Here is a 22872-nt window from a genome sequence, read left to right on the forward strand (position 1 = left end):
AGAATGGGTGAAGATCCCAAAGTTGGTATGAATTACGCAAGTGGCAAGAGAGATCCAAGGAAACCATGTGTGGATCCTCCAAGTGGCAAGAGAGATCGAAGGAAACGATGCGTGGATCCTCCAAGTGGCAGATCATATCACCGAGAGTGGGCTGCGTATGGGCTGTGTGAGGACAACATATGGAGAAAGAGCTGCTAAGTCTGGGTGCAAGTTTGGAGAGGGAGTGAGTCACCAAATGAAGGGGGAGTGAGGAGGGAGTGGTGTCCACCCAACTCATGATCGCATTACACCTAACTCAAATTTGGAACATGGCCCCACAGAAAGAGGAATTTGGCCTCCCCTAACTCGCACTGGCAGGCAGCCAACTTGGCCTCTAGGTGTCAGCAAACTTGGCCCTCATGTGGGCCTCGAACTTGAGCTTCAAACTCATCCATGACTGATCCTTGAATGCCTAGTCACTTCACTTGACTGATGGAAAGTCTTGGTTGAACTAGGAACATATTTTTAATATGTTTCCAGTTTATTTAATTCTGGTTTTTTGGTCTTTTTCCTCACTTTTTGAGTAAAAGTGTTTTTTTTGTGAGAAAAAATCAATATTCTGCACCAAAAAGTGGGTAGAATGATAATGTTGGTACTCTAAGGGTGAAAATCGAGTACTTACATGCCCAACAACATTTCCGAGCACCACTTTTTTATTTGTTACATGAAAATTATTTTAAAAATATTTTGTGGGAAATTTTTCATTATTAAAAAATCCTACTAGAACCTAATGCAATCTTGCGAGACTCAAGATAATGCCTAATGTGGTAATATACTTTGACTCTTGAACTGGAAAACACACTCAAGGCCCAGTTACTAATCACATTCCAGCTTTGGATGATGTGAGTAAAAAACTCAATAAATTGTTTATCGCTAAAAAGTGAAAACAATTAATTAAGAAAAACACTCTAGAGTGACATTCTTACTAACCAGATCCCAAGGGTCTAAGTCCGTTATATAAGTTCATCATGCTAGTGTCATTTTAGACAATTCCCCCACGGGTACGAATTTGCATGGAGAGGGAATATAGAAGATAATAGAAACAGAAAGAGAGGAAGGGGCAAAATTTTTCCCTGCTGGATTTCTGAACCTTGAAAATTTGATAGGCTCCTTGTACATTGGGCCATGGGGTCTTCATTCCTGCTAGGTACGACTTAGCAGATAACAGTGCCTTTTTGGGAGAATGCTGTAATTCGACACTGTTTTTTACTGATTGAAGGCCATTGTTTTGTGTTTTATGCATATATGTCCAATTAGCAGACAATTTCATATATTCTTGACCCCTATTCTATCTAGCAGTGTTGCACACATCGCGATAAAATCGCGATAAAATCGTAAAATCGCGATTTTTTAATTTTGCCGATTCAAAGCGCGATTTTTATCGAAAAAATCGCCCCTTTTTTTTATAGCGATTTTTATCGAAAAAATCGCGATTTTTTGAAAAAATCGGGAAAAAATCGGAAAAATCGGGAAAAAATCGGAAAAATCGGGAAAAAATCGGAAAAAAGCGGGAAAAAATCGTTTGGCACAAAAATATTCATTTTTTTTCAATTTTTTTTCAATTTGTGCCAAACGATTTTTTCCCGCTTTTTTCCGATTTTTTCCCGATTTTAACGATTTTTTCCGCTTTTTTCCCGGCGCCGATTAAATCCCGATCGCGATGTGTGCAACACTGCTATCTAGTTCATTTTATGAGCTTGTCACTTTGTTTTGAACTTTGAATTGTAGTGAAAGTAAAGTTTGCTATATATCTTAGTAATAAAGTTTTGTGCAAGGTTAACATGTAATGATTTTCAGGGAAGAAATTACTTTTCTCTAAAATCCACCAGTTATATGTTCAAGCCATTCATTTTTGTTATTGTTATAGTTGAATGTGTTTAGAAAGGAATTTCCACAAAAGTTATTTTGGAGTTGATTGTCTAACTCATAGCATGCCTGTTTTGAAACATTGAGTGGAGTTTTCATTTCCTGATGGAATGGGTAAAGATAATAATATATTTCAGAATCTTATCATGGAATGAGATTCTTGGTCTCCTTTCACAAATATTGAAATCAATGTTTATGGGCAGGTTGTTTGAATGTTATACGAGAACAAGTAATGTGGGCTTCTAGTTCTCAAAAGAAAGGAGAAATTCTCCATTGTTTGAAGGAAATTGGTAGCATTGTTTCCTGGATGAGTCTCCTTGATACAGTTTTGGTAAGTTTGACTATTTTCTGATTCTTGTAGTGATATATATTTCCTCTTTATGTTTGTATGGATAAGGGATATAACTAAACAGTGTTTGCTGGTTCCAAAATAACTTATGAAATAGTAGGAAAAGATAATGACCTGGTTGAATTTACAAGATCAAATGCATAACTCATTATGAATGCAGGTATGGCTCATTTTTTTTTTTTTTCCTTTGGGTCGGTGGGGGTTGGGGTGGAGTGGGTGCATACCAGAAAAGAGTAATAATAAATCTTTTAATCTTTTTTCTGGAAGAATTATTGCAAGAAGTAAATAATGTTAATTGGTGTCGATATGTTTAATGTTGTAGCTCTGTTATATAAATCTGAGTTCTATGGTCTAAAATTATGCCTAATCTTGTGAAATGTACTAGTTCTAGTTTTGAAATTAGTATATATTGGAATTACAGTTTCCGCATACCTATGTTGAAAAGTACCACTTTTATTGATGTGTGATAGAGTGACAAAACCAGTAATTCATACTCATTAGTCATGAGTGATATAACTGCTTCATGATTGGCATTCGATTCATGATAGTTACAACAGTCAAAAGTATTCTACTCATTAGTGGAGCTTGGAGCTTTAGTTTGTAATGTTTCTAGCATTGAGGAAATATTCACATGTTCTATTAGGACTAAAGTAACTGTTACCACAAAATCTAGCAGGCCTAATGCAAGGCATTACTTGGCAGATCCAAACCTTAGGGCAACAAGAGATTGGCTACCACTGTCACCTCAACAGCTTTTCTCCAGCGATTCAGTGGTGTTTAAACAACAAGGGAGGTGTCATGTCCCTTCCCAAATATATTTGTAATAGGTTTTGGTCTCCCCACAATTTTGCATAAATTTTGGCGAATGAAGGAACCCATGCATTTTTCACTTAGATACTTAGGAGAAAAGAGGCTGAATTTGACTTCTAGTGGAAGGTGGGGGCCACCCATGTGGGAAAATGCACTTGGGCACTTGAGCAATTCGAATTGCCTTGAATTGGCTTGGAGAGGGGCTCACATGGGGAAAGGAAGGCTCATGAAGATAAAAGGAGGTGGATCTCCCCAACTCAAGGCATATTTTGCACATCGAACTCGTTTGTGTTGCTCGAGCTGCTTAGTCGAGTTACCAGGCTTTTTAGCATTGAGTTTTCCAAGCGGGAGAGTCAACCTTTCTTCGGGGGACTTCAAGTGCCACCCTAGGAAGGCATTTCATACTACCTTGGAGGAGAACCAGAGGAGATTTGCAGCCATATCACTCAGCCTTCGATTCAGCAGTGCGTATTCCTAGAGCACGCAGGAGGGGAACACGCAAAGGTGATTTGGGGGTTCATCCGGGCAGCACTTGCTGGGAAAGTTTGGGAGTTGGAGTCACAGCAGAGGATCAACCTTTGGGAGGAGTTTTGGACCGGGAGATTGCTGCATTTGGGCAGCTTGATTGACAGTCACTGAGGACTACGTAGAGGACCATCAATGGGCTCACGTGAGAGCTAGAGGAAAGAGCTACAGAGCTGGAGTCAACCAAGAGAAGAGAGGAAAGCCATAGGGGATAACATCTCAGCATTTGGGGGTGATTTGGAGAGCCTTTCCAGCCATTTTCAGACAGGTTGTGCTTCCCAACATGAGGAGGAGGACGTGGTACTTGGGGGTCGATTTTCGGGGTTTTGAACTAGGCCAAACCCTTTCTGGGTTTTGGTGGGTTTTTGTTGAGGAGCCGGGAGCTGATGTTGCAATGTTTTTTGAGCACGAGAAGTGGATTTTCTAGCACATCCTTTTCAATAGGCAGAGTAGTTTTTGGGCAGCACAGATCATCTTTGGAGCAACAGTTGTGCAACACTAGGGCCATCATTTTCTCCCCTGGTTTTTGTCACGCTTGTCCCTTGAGACAAGCCTAGGTGCGCCATTCCTTCACTATTGTACTTGCTCTAGAAAGTATTAATAAAATGATTGTGATGATCTTAATTTGCAGTGCTTTCATGGTTGTTTACTGATTGTGTCTCGTTGTTGGATATTGTTTTGTTTATTTTCTTTGTATATCACTTAATTTCCTAGTTAGGAACATTACAGTGGTATCAGAGCTCAGATCTTTGCTCAGCCGTGGGGAGTTTCTCTACGAGTGAAGAGGACTGGTAGAATATTACATACAGGAGGCAGAGGTACGAGAGCAGAGAAAGAGAGCTGGAGATCACTCTAGACACGTAGGACAAGCGAAAGGCAGTGGTAGCAGAGAACATGGGAGAGCCCAAGAGCAGGGAGGAGATGGCCTTTGATAGCCTCTTGAAGGCTCTGAATAATTTAGCGAAGGGGCAGAAGGAAATGCTAGACGAGATCAAAATGCAGAACCAAAAGAGAATTACTCCTAGGGGGTTTATATGTGGAGAGACTTTTGGGGGGCTCTCAACATTCGAGCATCCTCCACCCACTGCGCAACCTCCATCACCGAGCGGGCCAACTCGAGCTACAGTGCCCTCTTTCACACCTTTGGCGCAGAATGAACCGGCAGGGGTCGAAGATCCTTCACATATGGGAGAGCTTTTAGGGAGTGGCAGTCCATGGGAGCAAATTTCAGAGAGGCATTATCTTTCAGAGATTTCTGCAAGCTCAAGCAGAATGAGAAGGGCAAGAGCTATGGAGGATAGGGCACGCAAAGCTATGAGTTGCAACGTACTATTGGGAGAATGTACTTCCCCCATATGATGGCACTACCAAGTGCGTAGCTTGGGTCTGGGTAGAGACGAGGAGGGTTGACACAGTTTTCTAGGAGAACATTTCAGCCAGTGCCAGGATTGCGCAGAGCCTAGAGGCTTAGTCCTTCGGTTGCTGGGGTTGAGGAAGCTGTGGGCAAATTGTGGGGAGTGAAGCTGGCGGGGTGCTGTGGGTAGAACAGTACCTAACAGGGCAAAACCAAGGTAGAGGGAGTCACCATTGAGGCGGATTTCTAGCCAAGGAATCCATATCAGTGTTGCAGGTGCATAGGAGATTGGAGAGGGGCAACTCGAGAGTTGGCAGGCGGATTTCCAGGAGGGAAATCAAGACTCAGAGGGAGTTTAGGAGAGAACTTCCAGACGGGAAGTAGCGACTCATAGGGAGTCGAAAAGAGAACTTATAGAGGGAAGTAGAGACTTAGAGGAGTCAAAAGGAGGAGCAGAGAGATGGCCATGAATGTACTAAGGGATCAGGACAGGCTGGACGGGGCGTCTAAATTTGTGGTCTGGAAGGCCAGGATCCTACCCATTCTAGATAGACATCACATCAAGGCCTTCGCCTTGAGAACAGTGGCTATACCAATTGACCCGTCTGACGATGAAAAGTACGAGGAGGCTATGGCCAAGGCGAAATCCATCATCTTTGATGGGGTCAAGGATCATGTGGTCCAACATATTGTCGAGAAGGAGACGATAAAGGAAATGTGGTATGTCTTGAAGAAGTTGTACCAACATACTTTCGTGTAGAGGAAGATGTTACTTGAGAATTAGCTGCGGTCATAACAACTAGATCACTTCCTCGGTAGATTGAAGGAGATCTGGGACCAAATGACTTCCATAGGGGCCACACCGGATCAGGAGTTGATGGTGAGGATCACTTCCTCGGCAAATTGAAGGAGATCTGGGACCAAATGACTTCCATAGGGGCCACGCCGGATCAGGAGTTGATGGTGAGGACCGCCCTAAACATAGTCTCCAAGGAGTGGGAGACATTTGTCCAGAGCATTTTGGGCAGGGCGAATCTTCCAGATTGGGAAGAATTGTGGGCAGCTCTTCGCCAAGAAGAGATCAGATGGCTGTCCAAGACAGGAAGTAGCAACAAAGGAGTCTGGATCAAGAAAGAGGAGGAAGAGGATGCAGCTCTGGCATCTGCGGGGAAGCAGGAGAAGAGGAAGAAAAAGGACCTCTCCAAGATAAAGTGCTTCAACTGTGGGGAACTGGGGCATTATGCGAACTAGTGTCTGAGGAAGAAGAATAAGGGAGAGGCATCTGACTCCAAGGCAGCGCCAGCGAAGGCGGAAAAGGAGGTAGAGGAGGATGACGATTGTGCCATGAGTCCTTATGTAGAGAAGAGGCGGGGAGTCATCGAGCAGTAGTCAGGAAGACTACAGGTGATGAGGGGCAGGATCTTGAGGTACCCAACCTCTTGGATTATACCTTGCTACAGGAGCCTTGAAGAGAGAGTAGCGGGACTAGCAGATGTAGGTAGAAACAGATGCAGATGAAGCGGTAGAGAGTGCTATAGTGCAGTAGTTCTGGGCAGTGTAGAGCTAGCAGGCTGTAGCAGTGCGAGAGGCATAGAGAGTTGCAACAGTGCAGGATGGCGTAGAGAGGCTTGTAGTGGTGTGAGAGGCAGGGAGTTGTTGCAACAATGCAGAGGTAGTAGAGGGAGCACGTGATAGCGACAGAGAGAGCTTCAACATTGGGAGTGTTTCTAGCCTGACAGGGATTTTAGTAGTTGGGTGAATCAATTACTTACTTCTTAGTAACTGAGTTTCAGTATAGTACCAGTTGGCAGTAGCACGATGTAGCATGATGAGAGGGGGTTGAAGTGCAGATGCAATGTTGGGAGACAGGACTAGCAACAACATGGATGCAGAGGGAGCTGCCATACAGATGTAGTAGTGGCAGTGGCAGGGCCATGGGCAGCAGTACAGGATGCAACAGTGCAGAGGATTTTGGGCGGGGAGGCCTAGAATCAGCACAGGTACTGGTACTGTATAATCTAGGTGATGCTCAGTGTGGAGTATTACTAGAGAAGAGTCTTCGCTAAGAGGGAGTGTTGATTTGGGGTAGCATCGGATGTGCTCTAACCATGAAAATTGGTGGAGAGGCTAAAACACATGAGATCTCCAAGATCTAGAAATGGTTTGGGTAGATTCTACCTGGTTAAGGAGATACAAAAATAATTAATATTTTTAATGGAGTTCCTATGTCTAAACTTAGGAAAAATAAAATATTAATGGGTGTTAATATAAAACTGGGTTAGAAGGTTACAAAAGACATGGATCAAGCCAAATCTAATTTTAGCCGTTGATTAGAGATGTAATCTCGACCGTTGAAGGACCAACAGTAAAAGTATAAGAGGAGGCTTGAGAGTTAGTTGGAGAACACACCAGAGTGATCAGTCATTTGATTTACTATAGCAGGTTTTGCTAAGTAAAGTCGAATCAATGATCTGTTTGCAGCGAGGGGCAGTGAGTATTAGACAGAGAGGCGGAGATAGTGTCGAGAGACCAATATAGAGGTAAGACATAGAAGCCACAGCAGGCCACACAAAGCCCAATAGAGACAGCGCAAAGCGAAAAGGGCCCGCATCATCCACGCAGAGGGCAACGGGAGTGACGTAGAAGGTCGTAGAGGCTGCACAGTGTCTTAGAGGGCTGACGTAGAGGGGTTTGAGGCTGACGCAAAGGCTAGGAGGGCTGATGCAGTGCTTCAGTGGTGCTGGAGAGGGTTTCGTGGGGCAGATTTTCTAAATATCTGCTTCCGAATAGAGAGGTATTATTGTCGGTTATTTTTCTCTGTTGGGTGAGCCTATTTGGCACCTAGTTGTACTCAAGGATATACTGCATAATAAAATAAACCCTCAGAATTGTGCACTGGTTTTCCTGCATTGGGTTTTTCCAGGGATGAGTTGTCCAAAAATAACGGTGTCACTTGTGTGTTTGCTATTTCTTTCAGTTGTTGATCTGAAGATGGTTGAGACTGTATTGTGTTTATTTCGATGTTTATATGTTTAAATAACTTGTTTCTAATTAACAAGTAGGAGAAGTAAACCAGAAGAATATAGATAAAATTTCTAACGGATAGATTTAGAAATTTCAACACCCTCGGCACCAGGCCATTGGTGCACAACTGTCAAAGGCCACTACATCGAGGTCTTCTCAGATAGCTATCAGAAGGATGAAGTGGAGTTGGAGTGTGGCGTGGGAGATGGTGAGAGTCCAGTAGAGAGGGGGCCACCACCATGACCTCCACAAGGAAGGGCATCCTTTGCTCCATTTGGGGTAGTCCTTCTTTATGTGGGGTCCCCAAATTTCCGACATTGAGGATTCGAGGTACAATACAGGGGTAGCGTGTCTCAGTCTTAGTTGATAGTGGGGCTACCCACAAATTCATAGATGCCCAGTTGGTTCAGAGGAGGGGCATCAGTATGACAAATTTTGAGGGATCTTGATTTCTGGTGTCGGGTGACCAGACTATGCAGTGCACTCGGTATGTTCTCGCCTTGACGGTGACCATGGGGAACTATTCCATGACAAACCATTTCTTTGTAGTAGATGTGCCAGACACCAACATAGTGATGGGTGTCCAGTGGCTATACTCCCTTGGGCAAGTTACCATTGATTTGAAGAAGATGGAGATGGAGTTCACTGGACTGGATGGCAAGCTGGTGGTCCTCAAAGGCATGCATTCATACCCACCATAGACAGTCTCAACGCATAGGATGGAGGCAGATTTGCGGCATGGGGACATAGCATAGGCAATGGAGCTGAGGATCTCAAAGGTTGGGGGACATGCCCAATCACCACCTCCGGATATATAGGTATTGTTAGGCAGATACTCAGTCGTATTTGGGGACATTCCACCAGGGGAACCCCCAGACAGGGGATTCTAGAACACCATCGAGTTGGATCCCGGTGTGCAGGCAGTGATTTCTCCCCTTATCGGCACCCCAAGGCCTATGAGGACGAGATTGAGCGGGCCATCAAAGAGTTGTTGGCATTGGGCCACATCAGGCTGAGTTCCAACCCCTTTGCTTCTTCAGTAGTGCTAGTGAAGAAGAAGGATGGAACCTTGCGCATGTGCATCGACTACCGGGCGCTTAACAAGAAGACATTGAAGAACCGATACCCCATACCCTACATCGATGAGTTGATGAATGAGCTTAGAGGAGCCAAGTACTTCTCTAAGATAGATCTACGTTCAGGGTACCATCAGATCAGGGTGAGGGATCAGGACATCCCCAAGACAACCTTCCGTTGCCATTATGGGAACTTTGAGTTTTTGGTCATGCCCTTTGGTTTAACCAATGCCCCAACCACCTTCCAGGCATGTATGAACGATGTGTTCCGGAGACAATTGAGGAGGTTTGTATTGGTGTTTTTTGATGACATATTGATATACAACAGGACTTGGGAGGAGCATCTCCAACACCTGGAGGAGGTGCTGCGTATTTTGGAGGAACAACAGTTTTATGCCAAGCTATCCAAGTGTGAGTTTGGCTTGACTGAGATGCTCTACTTGGGGCACATTATTGGTGCAAATGGAGTGAAGGTACACGAGGAGAAAATACGGGCAATTTGAGACTGGCCGGTACCTAGAGATATGACAACACTGAGAGGCTTCTTGGGCATCTGCACGTATTACTGTAAGTTTGGCAAGGAGTTTTCGTAATTATCAACTCTGCTCATGGATTTGACTAAGAAATGGGCTTCGCGTGGATAGATGGGGCACAGTCAACGTTTGATCGCCTCAAGGAGGTGATGAGTAGTTCTCCAGTGTTGGCACTTCCAAACTTCTCCCAACCCTTCATCGTGGAGTGTGATGCATTAGGAGAGGAAATCGGGGCAGATTTATCTCAAGATGGGCACCCCATTTCTTTCGAGAGCCAAAAGCACTTACCCCATGAGAGGTCATATTCTATATATGACAAGGAGATGCTAGCCATTATGCATGCCTTGGCCAAATTTAGACAATATTTGGTGGGTAACCGGTTTAGAGTGAAGACTGATCACAACAGTCTTCGCCACTTCATGGGGTAGCAGGGCCTCAATGGCGGACAACAGAGATGGGTCAGCAAGGTGCAGGCCTATGATTTTGACATAGAGTATGTGCGGGGAAAATACAGTGTAGTGGCCGATGCCCTATCCAGGAGACCCACAGGCATCTCACTCATGAGCATTTGCCATGATTGGAAGACCTAGTTGCTGGTAGAGTCTTCCAAAGATAGGAGGGCATGTGAGATTTTGGAGGGGACCCACGTAGAGAGCGCTGTCGGGTGATGGACGAGGTCATCTACCACAAACGGCACATATTTCTGGTTCCCAACTCGTAGTTGAGGGAGAGAGTGCTCTAGGCAGCACATGACTCGCCTTTGTCAGGGCATTAGGGGTTTAGAAAAACATACATGGCAGTCAGAGAGCGTTTCACTTGGAAGGGCCTCAAGGGGGACGTGTTGAGGCACGTACAAGAGTGTGAGGCATGTCAGAGGTGTTGGCATTATGTTACAGATTTGGCACTGACACAGGTGTTGTCCTTGATGGCAACTCACACAAATGACAGATCACAGTTCATGATCATAAAATGAAGAAAGAGAGGTATACGTAGGCTCCCCATTGTCCAGGTTGCGTATACACATGGGTTCGCAGAACAAAAGGCGTGTACAAAGTACACACGCACTTTCATGCGAAGAAAAGCGTGTACATGTTGGAAAGCTTAGTTTTGGTCTGTGGTATTTCGTTCATGGTATTTTGACACATGGTATTGGTCCAAGGTATCCTATCCGATGTGTTGACCTCAAGTATTTGGTCCAAGATATTGCTTCTAAGTGGTTTTGGACCATGGTTGAGTAAGGCCTAAGACTATAAAAGGAGGAGAAGATCATTAGGCAAAGTCACTCATGAATTGAATATCTAATGAAGAGCAAGATCTAGATTACAGGTTATTGGGTTATGGTGCACAGCTGGATCTGAATCAAGGATGAACCTGAGCGCTTGATGAAGGATAAGTTCTATTTGTGGGTCAAGATCTTAAGGCTTGAAGAGAAGTATTTTTGTGTGGTTTTTGATCTTTTATCTTAATAATTGGCGCATGTCGTAATCTGTAAATATGATGATCTGGGTATAATTGATGTTTGAATATTTGTAACGGTTAAATCATCATTTATAGATCTATACACAGGTTCACTATAGCAAAGGTGCGTATACACGCCGGTCTAGCATTTCAAAAGTGCGTATACGCAGGTTTGCCTTGATACAAGTGCGTATGCACGTAGGTTCATCACATTGAAGTAGCGTACAACTCATAAAATATGCTTTAGCTACTTCTGATTACTGTTGCAGTGTTCTGGGTTCTGGCTTGGGTTCTAGTTACTGTTACTATATTCTGGTTACAACATTCAGAGAAGTGATTGTTTGATTCAGTTTTGGTTGGTGCAAAGGAGATTGGTTGATGCAGATATATTTGACGTTTGATTGATGTTATTAATGGATCCAGTGTGAAAATTTATGAAATGTGGTCCTTGGAAGAAAAGAGAAGGTTGTAGCCTTCTGTACATCAGCACCTACGTATTGGTACATTAACTAGTACAAGAGATAGGGGGTTGTAGCTCCCTTCTAGGAGAAGCTGGAGAACGAGAGAAGGTTGTAGCCTTCTGCAGGTAGAAACCTGTGTATTGGTATAAGACTGCACCAGTACAAAATATTGTAAAAAGAAGTTTCTTATTAAAAGGAACATAGAGACGATTGCAACAGGTGGTTTTCACCCACATTGGGTTTCCACCTTATATCTTGTGTTCATGTGTGTGACTGTCTGTTCCTTGGAGAGGTCCTTTTTCCATTTCTCCTACTTTCCCGCAGATGCTAGAGCAACAACATCCTCCTCTTCCTCTTTCTTGATTCTGACCCCCTTACTGTTACTTCCTGCCTTAGTTAGCCGTCTGATCTCTTCTTGATGAAGAGCCTCCCACAATGCCTCCCAATCTGGAAGGTTCGACCTGCTCAGTAAGCTCTGGACAAATACCTCCCAGTCCTTTGAGACTGTGTTCAGTGTGGTCCTCACCAACATCTCCTCATCTGGCGTGGCCCCTATGGAAGTCAACTGGTCCCGGGTCTGTGTCAATCGCCCGAGGAAGATATCTATCTGCTCTCCCCTCTGCGTCTGGTATGATCACAACTGATTTTCTAGAAGCATCTTCCTCTGCATGGAAGTATGTTGATACAACTTCTTTAGAGCATCCCACATCTCATTTGCCGTACTCTTTTCAGCAACATGTGGTACCAGAAGATCCTTGACCCCGTCAAGGATGATGCACTTAGCCTTGGCGATTGCCTCTTCGTACTTCTCATTTTCAGCCGGGTCAATTGGGATCGCTATTGTTTTCAAGGTGATGTGCTTGATGCGATACCTGTCTAGAATAGACAAGATCCTGGCCTTCCAGACTACGAAGTTGGAAGCTTTGTCCAGTCTATCTTGATCTCTTAGCCCATTCACTGCCATTTCGCTGCTCCTCTTTTGACTCTTTCGAGTCTCTCAACTTCCCTCTTGGAAGTTCTTGGTTTGACTCCCTCTGGGCCTCGATTTCCCTTCTGGAAATCCCTTTGCCAATGTCGATGTAATATCCCTTACCAGGAATATTCCTCAAACACAAGCAAAACTCCAAACAGAGATAGACTGGGAGGGCATTTACCAGATATGTCGTCTCTGAAAAGAGGACGAGATCTGGAGGCTACCTGGCCCTTTCTAGACTCTGTCTAAGAGTATACGAGAAACACACAAGTGGTATAATAGCCGAGAATGCTCAAAGAGATACAAATAACAATGATGGAACATATAACAATATAACCATAAGCAGATACTCAAGAAATGCAGAGAGAATGCTGAGCCATTTTATTATACTGAGTAATAGAATGAGTATAGGAAGTGATCAAGAAGATGGCACCTCGACTTGCACTAGGCAAGTGAAGAAATACACTCAGAATAGCAAAGGAATGGCCCCTCTCTGAGTTGCGTCCAAGCTGTTGGAGAACTGTTGTGTTGTTGCTGCTGCTAGAAATCAAATGAGGATTTGGGGCTGCTCCCCTCCTCAGAAAAGGCTGAAACTCTGGAATTGGACTCTACTCAAGAACCCCAGAAAAGCCCAGAAAGCTTTTTTGAAATGGCCGACCCTCGAAAATCACCCCCTTGGGGTTCTACGCAGTCCCTCAATGCTCTGCGCTGCCACTGAATGAAAATCTCCAAAAAACTGCCTGAGACCCCTGCCAAAACTCTCCAATAGCAAGCGCTGATCCCCTGCTCTACCTCTCAGCACAAATCCTCCTACAAACCCTCAACCTAGACTCCTGCCAGAAAGAACTGCGTCCTCCTCTCAGTGCTGCACAGTCCTCCAAAACGCTGATGAAACTGTTGCTGAAATGCTGATGAAACTACTGTTGGAATGCCAATGGAAATACCTTGCCCGAGCAGGCACTCGAAGTCCCTCGGTGCTAAGGGTGAGATCTCTGAACGAAGACACTCAATGCACTAAACAGTGCTGCAGACTAGCTAAACAGCCAGCATGCTCTAAGTCGAAATGACTATCACAAATGCTCATAACAGGAATGATCAAAATGAGGGAGCTCCTCTCTCTTTTATAGCCTTTTCCTCTCTCAATCCCAAGGCTCACCTCCTCCTGCGTGATTCCCCTCTTGCCACGTGTTTCTTCCCTCCTACGCAGTTCCTCCATGTGTCTGCGTGGGCTCCATTTCTGCGTCCCCCTTTGGCCCCCTTGGCTTCCCTTTAAGTCACAATGTTGTGCTACTAGGAAGTGACTTTTTATTCTAAAAGTGAGTTATGTCCCCCTTTGAACAAAATGGAATATTCCAATTAGCCATGGCTAAATAGGAATATTACAGTCGAGATGCCCCACTCTGATCGTTTGTGCAGCTGCACTACTGATCCATATTTCTTGGCTAGAAATCCTCGGCAACAACTCCCTCCTCCTTGGTCTTGCCCTGTTAGGTACAGTTTTGACCACAGTACCCCACCAGCTTCGCTGTGCAACTTACCCACAGCCTCCTATGCCCCAACAGTTTGAAGGTTAGAGCCTCTAGGCTCTGCGCAATTGTAACACCGGCACAATCTGCACCTCCTGGCCACAGCGTCAATCCTCCCTGACTGAGAAAGATGACTGGGCACTATGTAGGTTAGGTCTTCTCCTCTTTGCCTCAACGCTGATCCTCCTCCTGGCTCGAACTAATGACGTAGGCTCTCTGCGTCACCCCTTCCTTGCTACTTTCTGCTACGAACAACTTTTGTCACTCGGGACAACTGTTTCTGCTGCTGCTGCTTTGCTCAGCTGATGCCTTCATTTATCTTATGATATGAAACCACGCTCTAATACCATGTTGGAATTTCGAAGTTTAACCCGTTAGAAATTCTTCCTGTACTATCTGATTTATTTCTTCCTACTTGTTCAATTACTTAACAAGTTATTTACCATGTAAACACTGAAAATAAATACAAGTACAGTATCAACACATACAGATCATCAACTGAAAGTAAACAAGCACACAAGTGACACCATTGTTTATGGACTAATGTCCCCGGAAAAACCCAATGCGGGAAAACTGGTGCAACTATTTAGAGGGTTTTATTATTATGCAGTTTCAGAATACAACCTAGGTGCTAGAAATGGCTCACCCAACGGAGAAAGCCCTTGGTAGTAGTACCTCTCAGTCGGAGACATATATTCCGGCTAAATCACCAAATGAACGATCCCACATCAACAATACAACTTCTGTTGCTCTGTATCACCCTGATAGGGACTGCGTCACCCTATCCAGCTCTCCATGTCTAATCTATCCCACAAAAATCTCCCAGTGCTGTCTCTAGGGCCTGTGTCAGCCTCTCTGGCCCAACGTCAGCCTAGTGTCAACCTATCTGGCCCAGTGTCAGCCTCTCGGGGCTCTGTGTCAGCCTCTGGAGCCTTTGTGTCTCACACACCGGCCCTCTTTGGCTTTGTGCAGCTCCTAGCTGCCTCTGGCTGCCTCTGCATGGCCTCTAGCTGGCTCTGCGTCAACCTCTCCTGGCTTCTGCGCTGATCGTTTCGGTACTAACTCTGCCTCTCTACTATGTATTCATTGCCCCTCAGCTGCAACTCAGATCACTTCATCCTCTCCTGGCTTCTGCGTTGATCCTCCCGGTACTAACTATGACTATTTTCTATGTATTCACTGCCCCTCAACTGCAACTCAGATCACTTCACTCAATTTCCTCAACAAACCCTACCCTAGAAAATCGAGTTCTTGATCTCTCTTGGTGTGTTCTCCAATTGACCCTCAAGCCTCCTCTTATACTTTTCCCATTGGTGCATCAACGACCGAGATTAAATCTTTAATTAACTACTAAGATTAGATTTGGCTTGATCTACGACTTTTGGACCCTTCTAACCCAGTTTTAGATCAATACCGATTAATATTTTATTTTTCCTAAGTTTAGCCTTAGGAACTCCATTAAAAATATTAATTATTTTAATATCTCCCAAACCGGTTAGAATCTGCCCAAACCATTTCTGGGTCTTGGAGATCTCATGTGCTTTAGCCTCCCCACCAATTTTTATGGCTAGAGCACATCCGATGCCACCCCAAATCAACATGTGTCTCTCTCAATGTTGCACGAAGCGGGAGCGAAGCGGAAGCGGAAGCGGGAGCGCGGAAGCGTCATTTTCCAAAAATCTAGGAAGCGAAGCGTCCGCGGAAGCGTCTGCTATATATATATATATTTTTATATTTTTTTGCATTTATACTCAAAACAAACATCCCAAATACCAAATTAATTGTAGAAGACATGAAAACATGCATATTTTTGCATAAATCAAGATAGATATGGCATCCATGATTCCATTGTAGTTACTAGTATGTACAACAATCATCTATATTCTAGCTATTACAAACATACATCAAATTTTTAAGCATATTATAAAACATAAAACATTTAAGCATATTATAAAACATAAACCATAGAGCATATTATGATTTATCTAGCAAGTGAGCAACTGTCAACATTTGTCATGTCCAAAATTCAAATAATAATGTTTACAAAATATGTCACTTGGTCACCGCCAAGCCAAAAAGGTTCAAAATTCAAATTCACAAGTCTACAAGTCTAATGAGTAATCTATGACAAAAAGTAGTAGATTGTGAATATATCTACTAATCTCTCCTCCTTCCACCACGAATAGAACGTGATGGCGGGCCTCCACGTGGTGGCAATGAAGAAGATGGTCCCTGTGTAAGTCGTGGCACTGAAACTGATGAAGAAGAACCCCCTGCTGTTGGTGTTGAACCATGGAACCTAGGAACCAGATGGGGGTGGGGGTGGTGGCATATCAACACGGTCATCATCATCCTAGAATCGCTCAAAAAAATCATGCAAAAAAAACAAAAACACTAGTTAACAAAAAAATTAAAAACATGAATTAGAGAAATGCTTTATAAGGGAAAATTGGAAAATTCATACCACAATGGACATACCTGGATAAGAGCATCCTCTAATTGCTCTAGTCGCAACACTCCATCCTCCAAATTGGGCTCCTCTGGATTCTTGTCCCAAATCAACAAGTCTTTATTAGACTTTGCATCTTCACAGTAATGGGACAACAATCGCAAGTTGTAATGAACATAAACCAAGCTCTCTGCCCGGTCTAAATTCAACCTGTTCCTTTTAACACCGTGGATGAAAGAATAAGAGCTCCAACACCTCTCTGCAGAATAAGTGTTTACCACCTGTGATAGCACCCGCAATGCCAAACTCTGTAGAAGTGGAGTACCCCCTCCATGCATGTTCCACCACTCAAGAGCAGAAAAAGTCTCTCGATCTTGAATTGCATGCATGCTCCCAAATGGACCAGTGTTGAGCGTATAGTTGCTCACCTGTCTCCGTACCAATGCAGCCTCCTCCTCATCAGGGATTAATTTACTCAATGCAGCCATATATTTTTCGTGAACCTCTCTATCTTGGTGTGGTTTTTTCCTGCTTCCCCCCCCAGGTGCTGGTGTTGAAAGCCATGATGGATGATAGTATTTAGGTGTCAAAACATATGCTAATGCATGCAATGGAATATTTAGCATTTCCCATCGGTTTTGCACCTCTACACGAATATAATTGTACAAGGTGGTATCTCTAGGCTCAACAATGTCTTTAATCTGCCCCAACATGCTATCCATTTGCTCATACACCTCCCCAATTACTGGTCGATCTGAATCTGCAAACTTGATCATGTAATAAATTGGTTTGGTGAATTGCAAAACATATTTAACCTGTGACCAAAAGTAACTGTCAAGAACAGTGTCCTTGACTGCATTAGCACTATCTGAGTCAGTGTTAATTTCATCCCATGTTTCAGCACACACCAGATTAGTTAAAGCTTGTCTCACCCTCACTAGCCGCCTAAAGGTGAGGTAATAACTAGCAAATCTTGTCTTTGCAATTTTAAGCAATTGCAACTTGGAGTAAGTGCCATAGAAGTAGTTTACCCTTGTATGCCCTGTGATGAATTTAATGAGCTGCTTCCCTTTCCTGTAAACCTCAGCAATCCACCCACAATCTTTGTGTTTCACAATATGATGCATCAAAAGGTTCAATGTGTGAACCAGGCACCCAGACCAAAAGATGTGTGGATGAGTACGCTCAATAATTTTTCCTGATGCCTTACAATTTGCTGCATTATCTGTGATCACTTGAACCACATTATTCGGACCAACATCTTTGATTGATTTCAATAGGAGATCTGCAATGTTTTGTGCAGTTGCACTGATGGAGGAGGAGTCATGACATGCAATAAATACTGCACCACTAGAAGAAACACCAAGAACATTTATCAAATGTTGGTTTCTAATATTTGTCCACCCATCTGATACAATGGATACCCCAGAATCCACCCACTCATGTGTAAAACGTGTCAAAGCTCTTTGAACCTTAGCTTTTTCTCTTTCTAATAACACTGTTCTAGCTTTCTCATAGTTGGGGGCCTTGTATCCTTTTGGGGCTTCATTGATGGCCTTTACCATGTCATGCCAATAGGGAGAGCGAAGCACATTGAATGGTACACTGCAAGCACAAAGAAAACGGACTATCTTTCCATCCACATCATCCCTCCCAGCAACATTAAGGAAATCCCCTATTGTTCTTCTACCTCCAGAGGTTGCAGAAGTACCATGAGGAGATGGGCAACTACCAAATTTAGAGGTTGCACTTGATTCAGAATGAGTTTTTTGTTTCTTGTTTTTTTTTTGTGCAGCCATCTCTATTTGGATGTATTTTCTTCTTTCTTCAGTTGAAATGTTTGGGCAAATTTGTACCCCCACAGAACCCTTTTTTTCATCACTGTCCAGCACCCCACAAAGATGCCTCCTCAGACGGGTATATGAACCCGTATATGGTTTTCCTCCATGACAACCATGAGGGCACACAAATTTGTAAGATCCACCACCCTTTCCCCCATCAAGTTTGGTCACATAGTTCCACAAGGGTGTTGATGTACCTTTCCCATCTTGTGCTTTAGTGTCCCCTTCAAGTTCATCCCCTTCCTCTTCAAACCCTTCCTCCTCATCATACATTGGGTCACTACTATTAGGACCAAGTTCATCCCCTTCCTCTTCCCCTCTATTCCTCACCCTTGCCATCATTAAAACCAAGAGTGGAATGATACATAGAAGCCAAAAGAACACCATCTTGGAATATGGATATAGGTGGTGGACAACCTGTAAATAAAGGAGCAAGTAGAAACAATGGGAAAGAGTAGGAGAGGGAGGAGAAAAATACAATTTTTTTTTCAAAAAAACAAGGGAGTTTGGGGTTTGAACTTACCTCTTTAGCTCTTGTAGATGAAGTCCTCCAAGCTCTTGCTCCAAGCTCCTCCTCCTTCTCCTAGCTCCTCCTTCTTCACTCCTCCAAGCTCTCCTCTCTTCTCCTCTCCTTTCCTCTCTTCTCTTCTCCTCTCCTCTCTTCTCTTCTCCAACTCTCATAAACTCAAAGTGAGAAAATGAGGAATGAATGGGAGCTTTATGCTTTTCATTCCTCACCTAAAATCACCCTAAACTCACCCTAAACTCACCCTAACCCACCCCCTCATGCTAAGTTAAGTTAACTTTTAAAAGAAATTAAAAAAAAATTAAGTTTCATTGGCTGCCCGCGCGGAGATTTCCGGAAGCGCTCGGGAAGCGTGCGCTTCCGGGCCCGAAGCGTGGCGCTTCCGGATGCCCGAAGCGCCCTCCGAAGCGCGGATCCGGGGCAACGCAACCCAATTTCCAGGAATCGTTTCAAAAATTAGGAATCGCGCTTCAGAAAAACCGGAATCGCGCTTCGCCTGGAGGTTCCGGAACGCTTCCGTACGGGACGCGATTCCGGCTTAGGATCCGGGGGGGGGGGGGGGCGATTCCTGCAACATTGGTCTCTCTACTTGTCTGCCTCTCTGCTGAGTATTCTTGGCTCTGGAGAAGATCCTCTAGCCAAAACTCTCTTTGCCCTTCCTTGCTTGATCACTACGAAATTATTGCACTGCCCCTAGCTTCAACAATTTGATCTGACTGATCAACTCTCTGTCTGTTTTCTAAATGACCCTCAAGCCTCCTTAAATAATCTTCTTGTTGACATTCAGTGGTCCAAATTAGAAGCTAATGAATGGCTAAGATCATTTATGCTTGATCATCGTCTTCTTCTAGAAGTTACACCCGCAGATAGATTAATACCCTTTGATTATTTTAATATCATACATTTAGACTTAGGTTCCCATTAAAAATAATTAATTATTTTAATAAAACTGTCTCCAGGTGGAATTTCCCAAAACGCTTTTTGGGTTCTTTGGAATACATGTGCCCAAGCCTCCCTACAATTTTGAGACTTAGAGCACATCCGATGCTACTAGAAATCAACACTCACTCTTAGCGAGGAATGTGCTCTAGCAATGCCTTGCCATTGAAGCATCACCCTGACTTCATAACTTCGTCCTCGACGTTGCTGATGTTTGACATGCTGTCCACCAACTACTGCGCTGTTGCTGCAGCTGTATTGTTGCTGACATTGCCACTGTCAAAACTGCATCCGTACTATAAATCCCTCTTAAGTGCTTCATCTGTGATGATGCTAGCACTACCACGACTAACACTTCATCTGCACTGCAACTGAAAAGCAGCGCAAAATCTGAATAAGTGTTTAACATAGATGCATCTTGATGTTGGAGATTTGATTGTTGCTATTTCCACACTATCCCTCTGAAGCCACTTCGCTACTGCACTGTGCCTCCCTACACTGCTGCAACTCTGCACTGCGCTTCTTAGACTTGGCGTTCTAGTCACTGCATATGTCGCTCCAACACTCCTCTGCACCATCTGACACTTAGTCCATCTTGCTACTATTGATCTGGGCTCCTGTAGCAAGGTATTGATCTGAGAGGTGGGCTCCTCAAGGATCTTGCCCATCTGTAGCTCTTTTGAACTACAACTCCAAATCAGCCCACCTCCCTCCTAGAGGTATCTCGGTTGTCATGGTGAACTCCTTCTCGATCTTTGTGGGTGCAACCTTCAGTTCGTGCTTCTCATCTTTGTCCTTCTTCCTGAGAGGACACTCTGTTGCGTAATGACCCATTTCACCACACTTGAAGCATTTGATATTCGAGACATCCTTCTTTTGCCTCAGCTGATCCTACTGCCCCTTCGATGCAAGGGTTGCATTTTCTTCCTCCTCCTTGGGCTTCGACCCACTGCTACTGCTTCGGTCAAGCTTATACTTGACTAGATCTCTCGTCAACTCTTCTTGCTTGAGAGCTGTCCACATACTATCCCAATCTGGATGCCACTCTTCTAAGACTGAGTTTAGGGCTAGTTTCACCATCTCGGAACCTTGAGGTGTGGACCCCATAGCGACTAACTCATTCCGGGTCTCTTGAAGCTTCATGAGGAACATATCTATGCGCTTCTGCTTTTGTACTGCGCAGATCTCAGTTTCTTCTCTAAGTACATCTTCCGCTGCTTAGAAGATGCTTGATTCAACGTTGCCAAGGCATCCCACATCTCCTTAGCAGTCCCTCTGCTAGCGACGTGACAAACCACGTGGTCCTTTACTCCATCAAGGATCATCCTCTTGGGCTTCACCATTTTTTCTTGATACTTCTTCAACGGATCTGCATTTGTAGGCACAGCCACCACACTGTCGACATAGGTCTTGAGAGAATGCTCATCTAGAAGGAACGACATGCTCGCCTTCCAGATGACATAGTTGGATGCCCCATCCAACATGTCCTGATCTCTCAGCCCATTTGTTACCATCTCTGCCACGAAAATGTCGAACTGCTCCTCTATGTTTCTTACTACTATTGCTCAGCCAATAAGAAAACAAACTTCTTGGTGGAAAGTCTAATGAGGAAAAATTCCCTCACTGTGCTTCTCCTCTCTCTTCTGACATCTTTCAGCCCAACAATCTGCTTGCTGAAAAAATGTGTCCCACCAGCTCTTGCTCACGTTAAGGCTCAGCGCTGCTTCCTCTCCCACGACAAGATTTCGATCTGGAAGCCCTTCCTCTCTGTCGACTCACTCAAAGAGAAACTTTCCTCGAAGAAATTTTAGCCCTCCTGGCTTGGACTACACAATCCCTTTGGGGATTCGAACTGCTGCCTCCTGCAATGATTCAACCTCCTTCCCTGCTCAGCACTGGGTTCTCTGGCACTGCTCTTCTTGCCTCACATGCTCTCCTCTGATAACATGTGAAAATTCCTTAAACCGGTATCCCTACTGCAGCAACTGATGATATTTCTCCCACTTGTTAGATTTACATTAACAAGTTATTTGTAGTTTCCTCCGACAAACATTGAAATACATACACTGTAGCTTACACCATTTAAAATAATATGTTGAAACATGAAACTGAACAATAGAGAGATACAACAGAAATGACATGGTTGTTTTTGGACAAAAGTCCTTGGAAAAACCCAATGTAGGAAAACCGTGCAATAGATTTGAGGGTTTTTATTATTAAGCAGAAGTTATTTCTGAATACAACCTCTGGATGCCTTCCTGGCAATCCAGTACAAAGAATATCACTCGGCAGAAGAAATTAGTGAGATTACCTCACTCTACATTGCAAGTCTGCTGATTTGACAGCTGAACCAACGTGTCCCTGACTACTTTTGCGTTGCCCCTGCGCAGTCATTGTGTGGACCTGCGTAAGCCTCTAAGGCATTGTGTGGACCTGCGTTAGCCTCTAAGGCATTGTGTGGACCTGCCTCAGTCTCTAAGGCATTGTGTCACCTCCTTGTTGGATCAATTTGCTCTCAGGAGCTGATTCCATCATGACCGCCTCAGAACGTCAACCTCCTCATCAAATTTCAGACCTCTGCATGGAAGGCTTCTATGTTGCTCTACGTGGGCCCTTCTTGGCTTTGCGTCACCCTCTCTGGGCACTGCATTGCCTCCTTTGTGTGTCTCTCTGGCTCTCTGCTGAGTATTCTTGGCTCTGGAGAAGATCCTACAACCAAAACTCTCTTTGCCCCTTTCTGCTTGATCACTATGAAATTACTGCGCTGCCTCTAACTTAAGCGATTCGATTTCACTGATCGACTCTCTGTGTGTTTTCCAAATGACCCTCAAGCCCCCTTAAATAATCTTCTCGTCAACATTCAATGGCCCAAATTAGAAGCTAATCAAGGGCTAAGATCATTTCTTCTTGATCCTCGTCTTCTTCTAGAAGTTACACCCACAGTTAGATTAATACCCTTTAATTATTTTAATTTCCCAAGTTTAGATTTAGGGTCCCATTAAAAATAATTAATTATTTTAATAAAACTGTCTCTAGGTGGAATTTCCCAAAACGCTTTCTGGGTTCTTTGGAATACATGTGCCCAAGCCTCCCTGCAAAATTTGAGACTTAGAGTATATCTGA

The 22872-nt window shown here is 44.0% G+C and overlaps 1 protein-coding gene across 2 annotated transcripts in view; it reads left to right on the top strand.

Moving 5' to 3' along the window:
• Positions 1-22872, top strand: part of PIR121 (transcription activator) — a 481847-nt gene that overhangs the window by 333018 nt on the left and 125957 nt on the right. For both annotated transcript variants that reach the window (XM_089411826.1, XM_089411827.1), the window contains one exon: positions 2109-2236. In XM_089411826.1, the coding sequence (XP_089267952.1) occupies positions 2109-2236 (128 nt within the window). The remainder of the gene's footprint in view (positions 1-2108; positions 2237-22872) is intronic.

This window comes from Pinus tabuliformis, chromosome 3_1 (genome assembly GCF_031772625.1).
Source record: "Pinus tabuliformis cultivar Carrire ecotype Pingquan chromosome 3_1, CPIR1, whole genome shotgun sequence".
NCBI lineage: Eukaryota > Viridiplantae > Streptophyta > Pinopsida > Pinales > Pinaceae > Pinus > Pinus tabuliformis.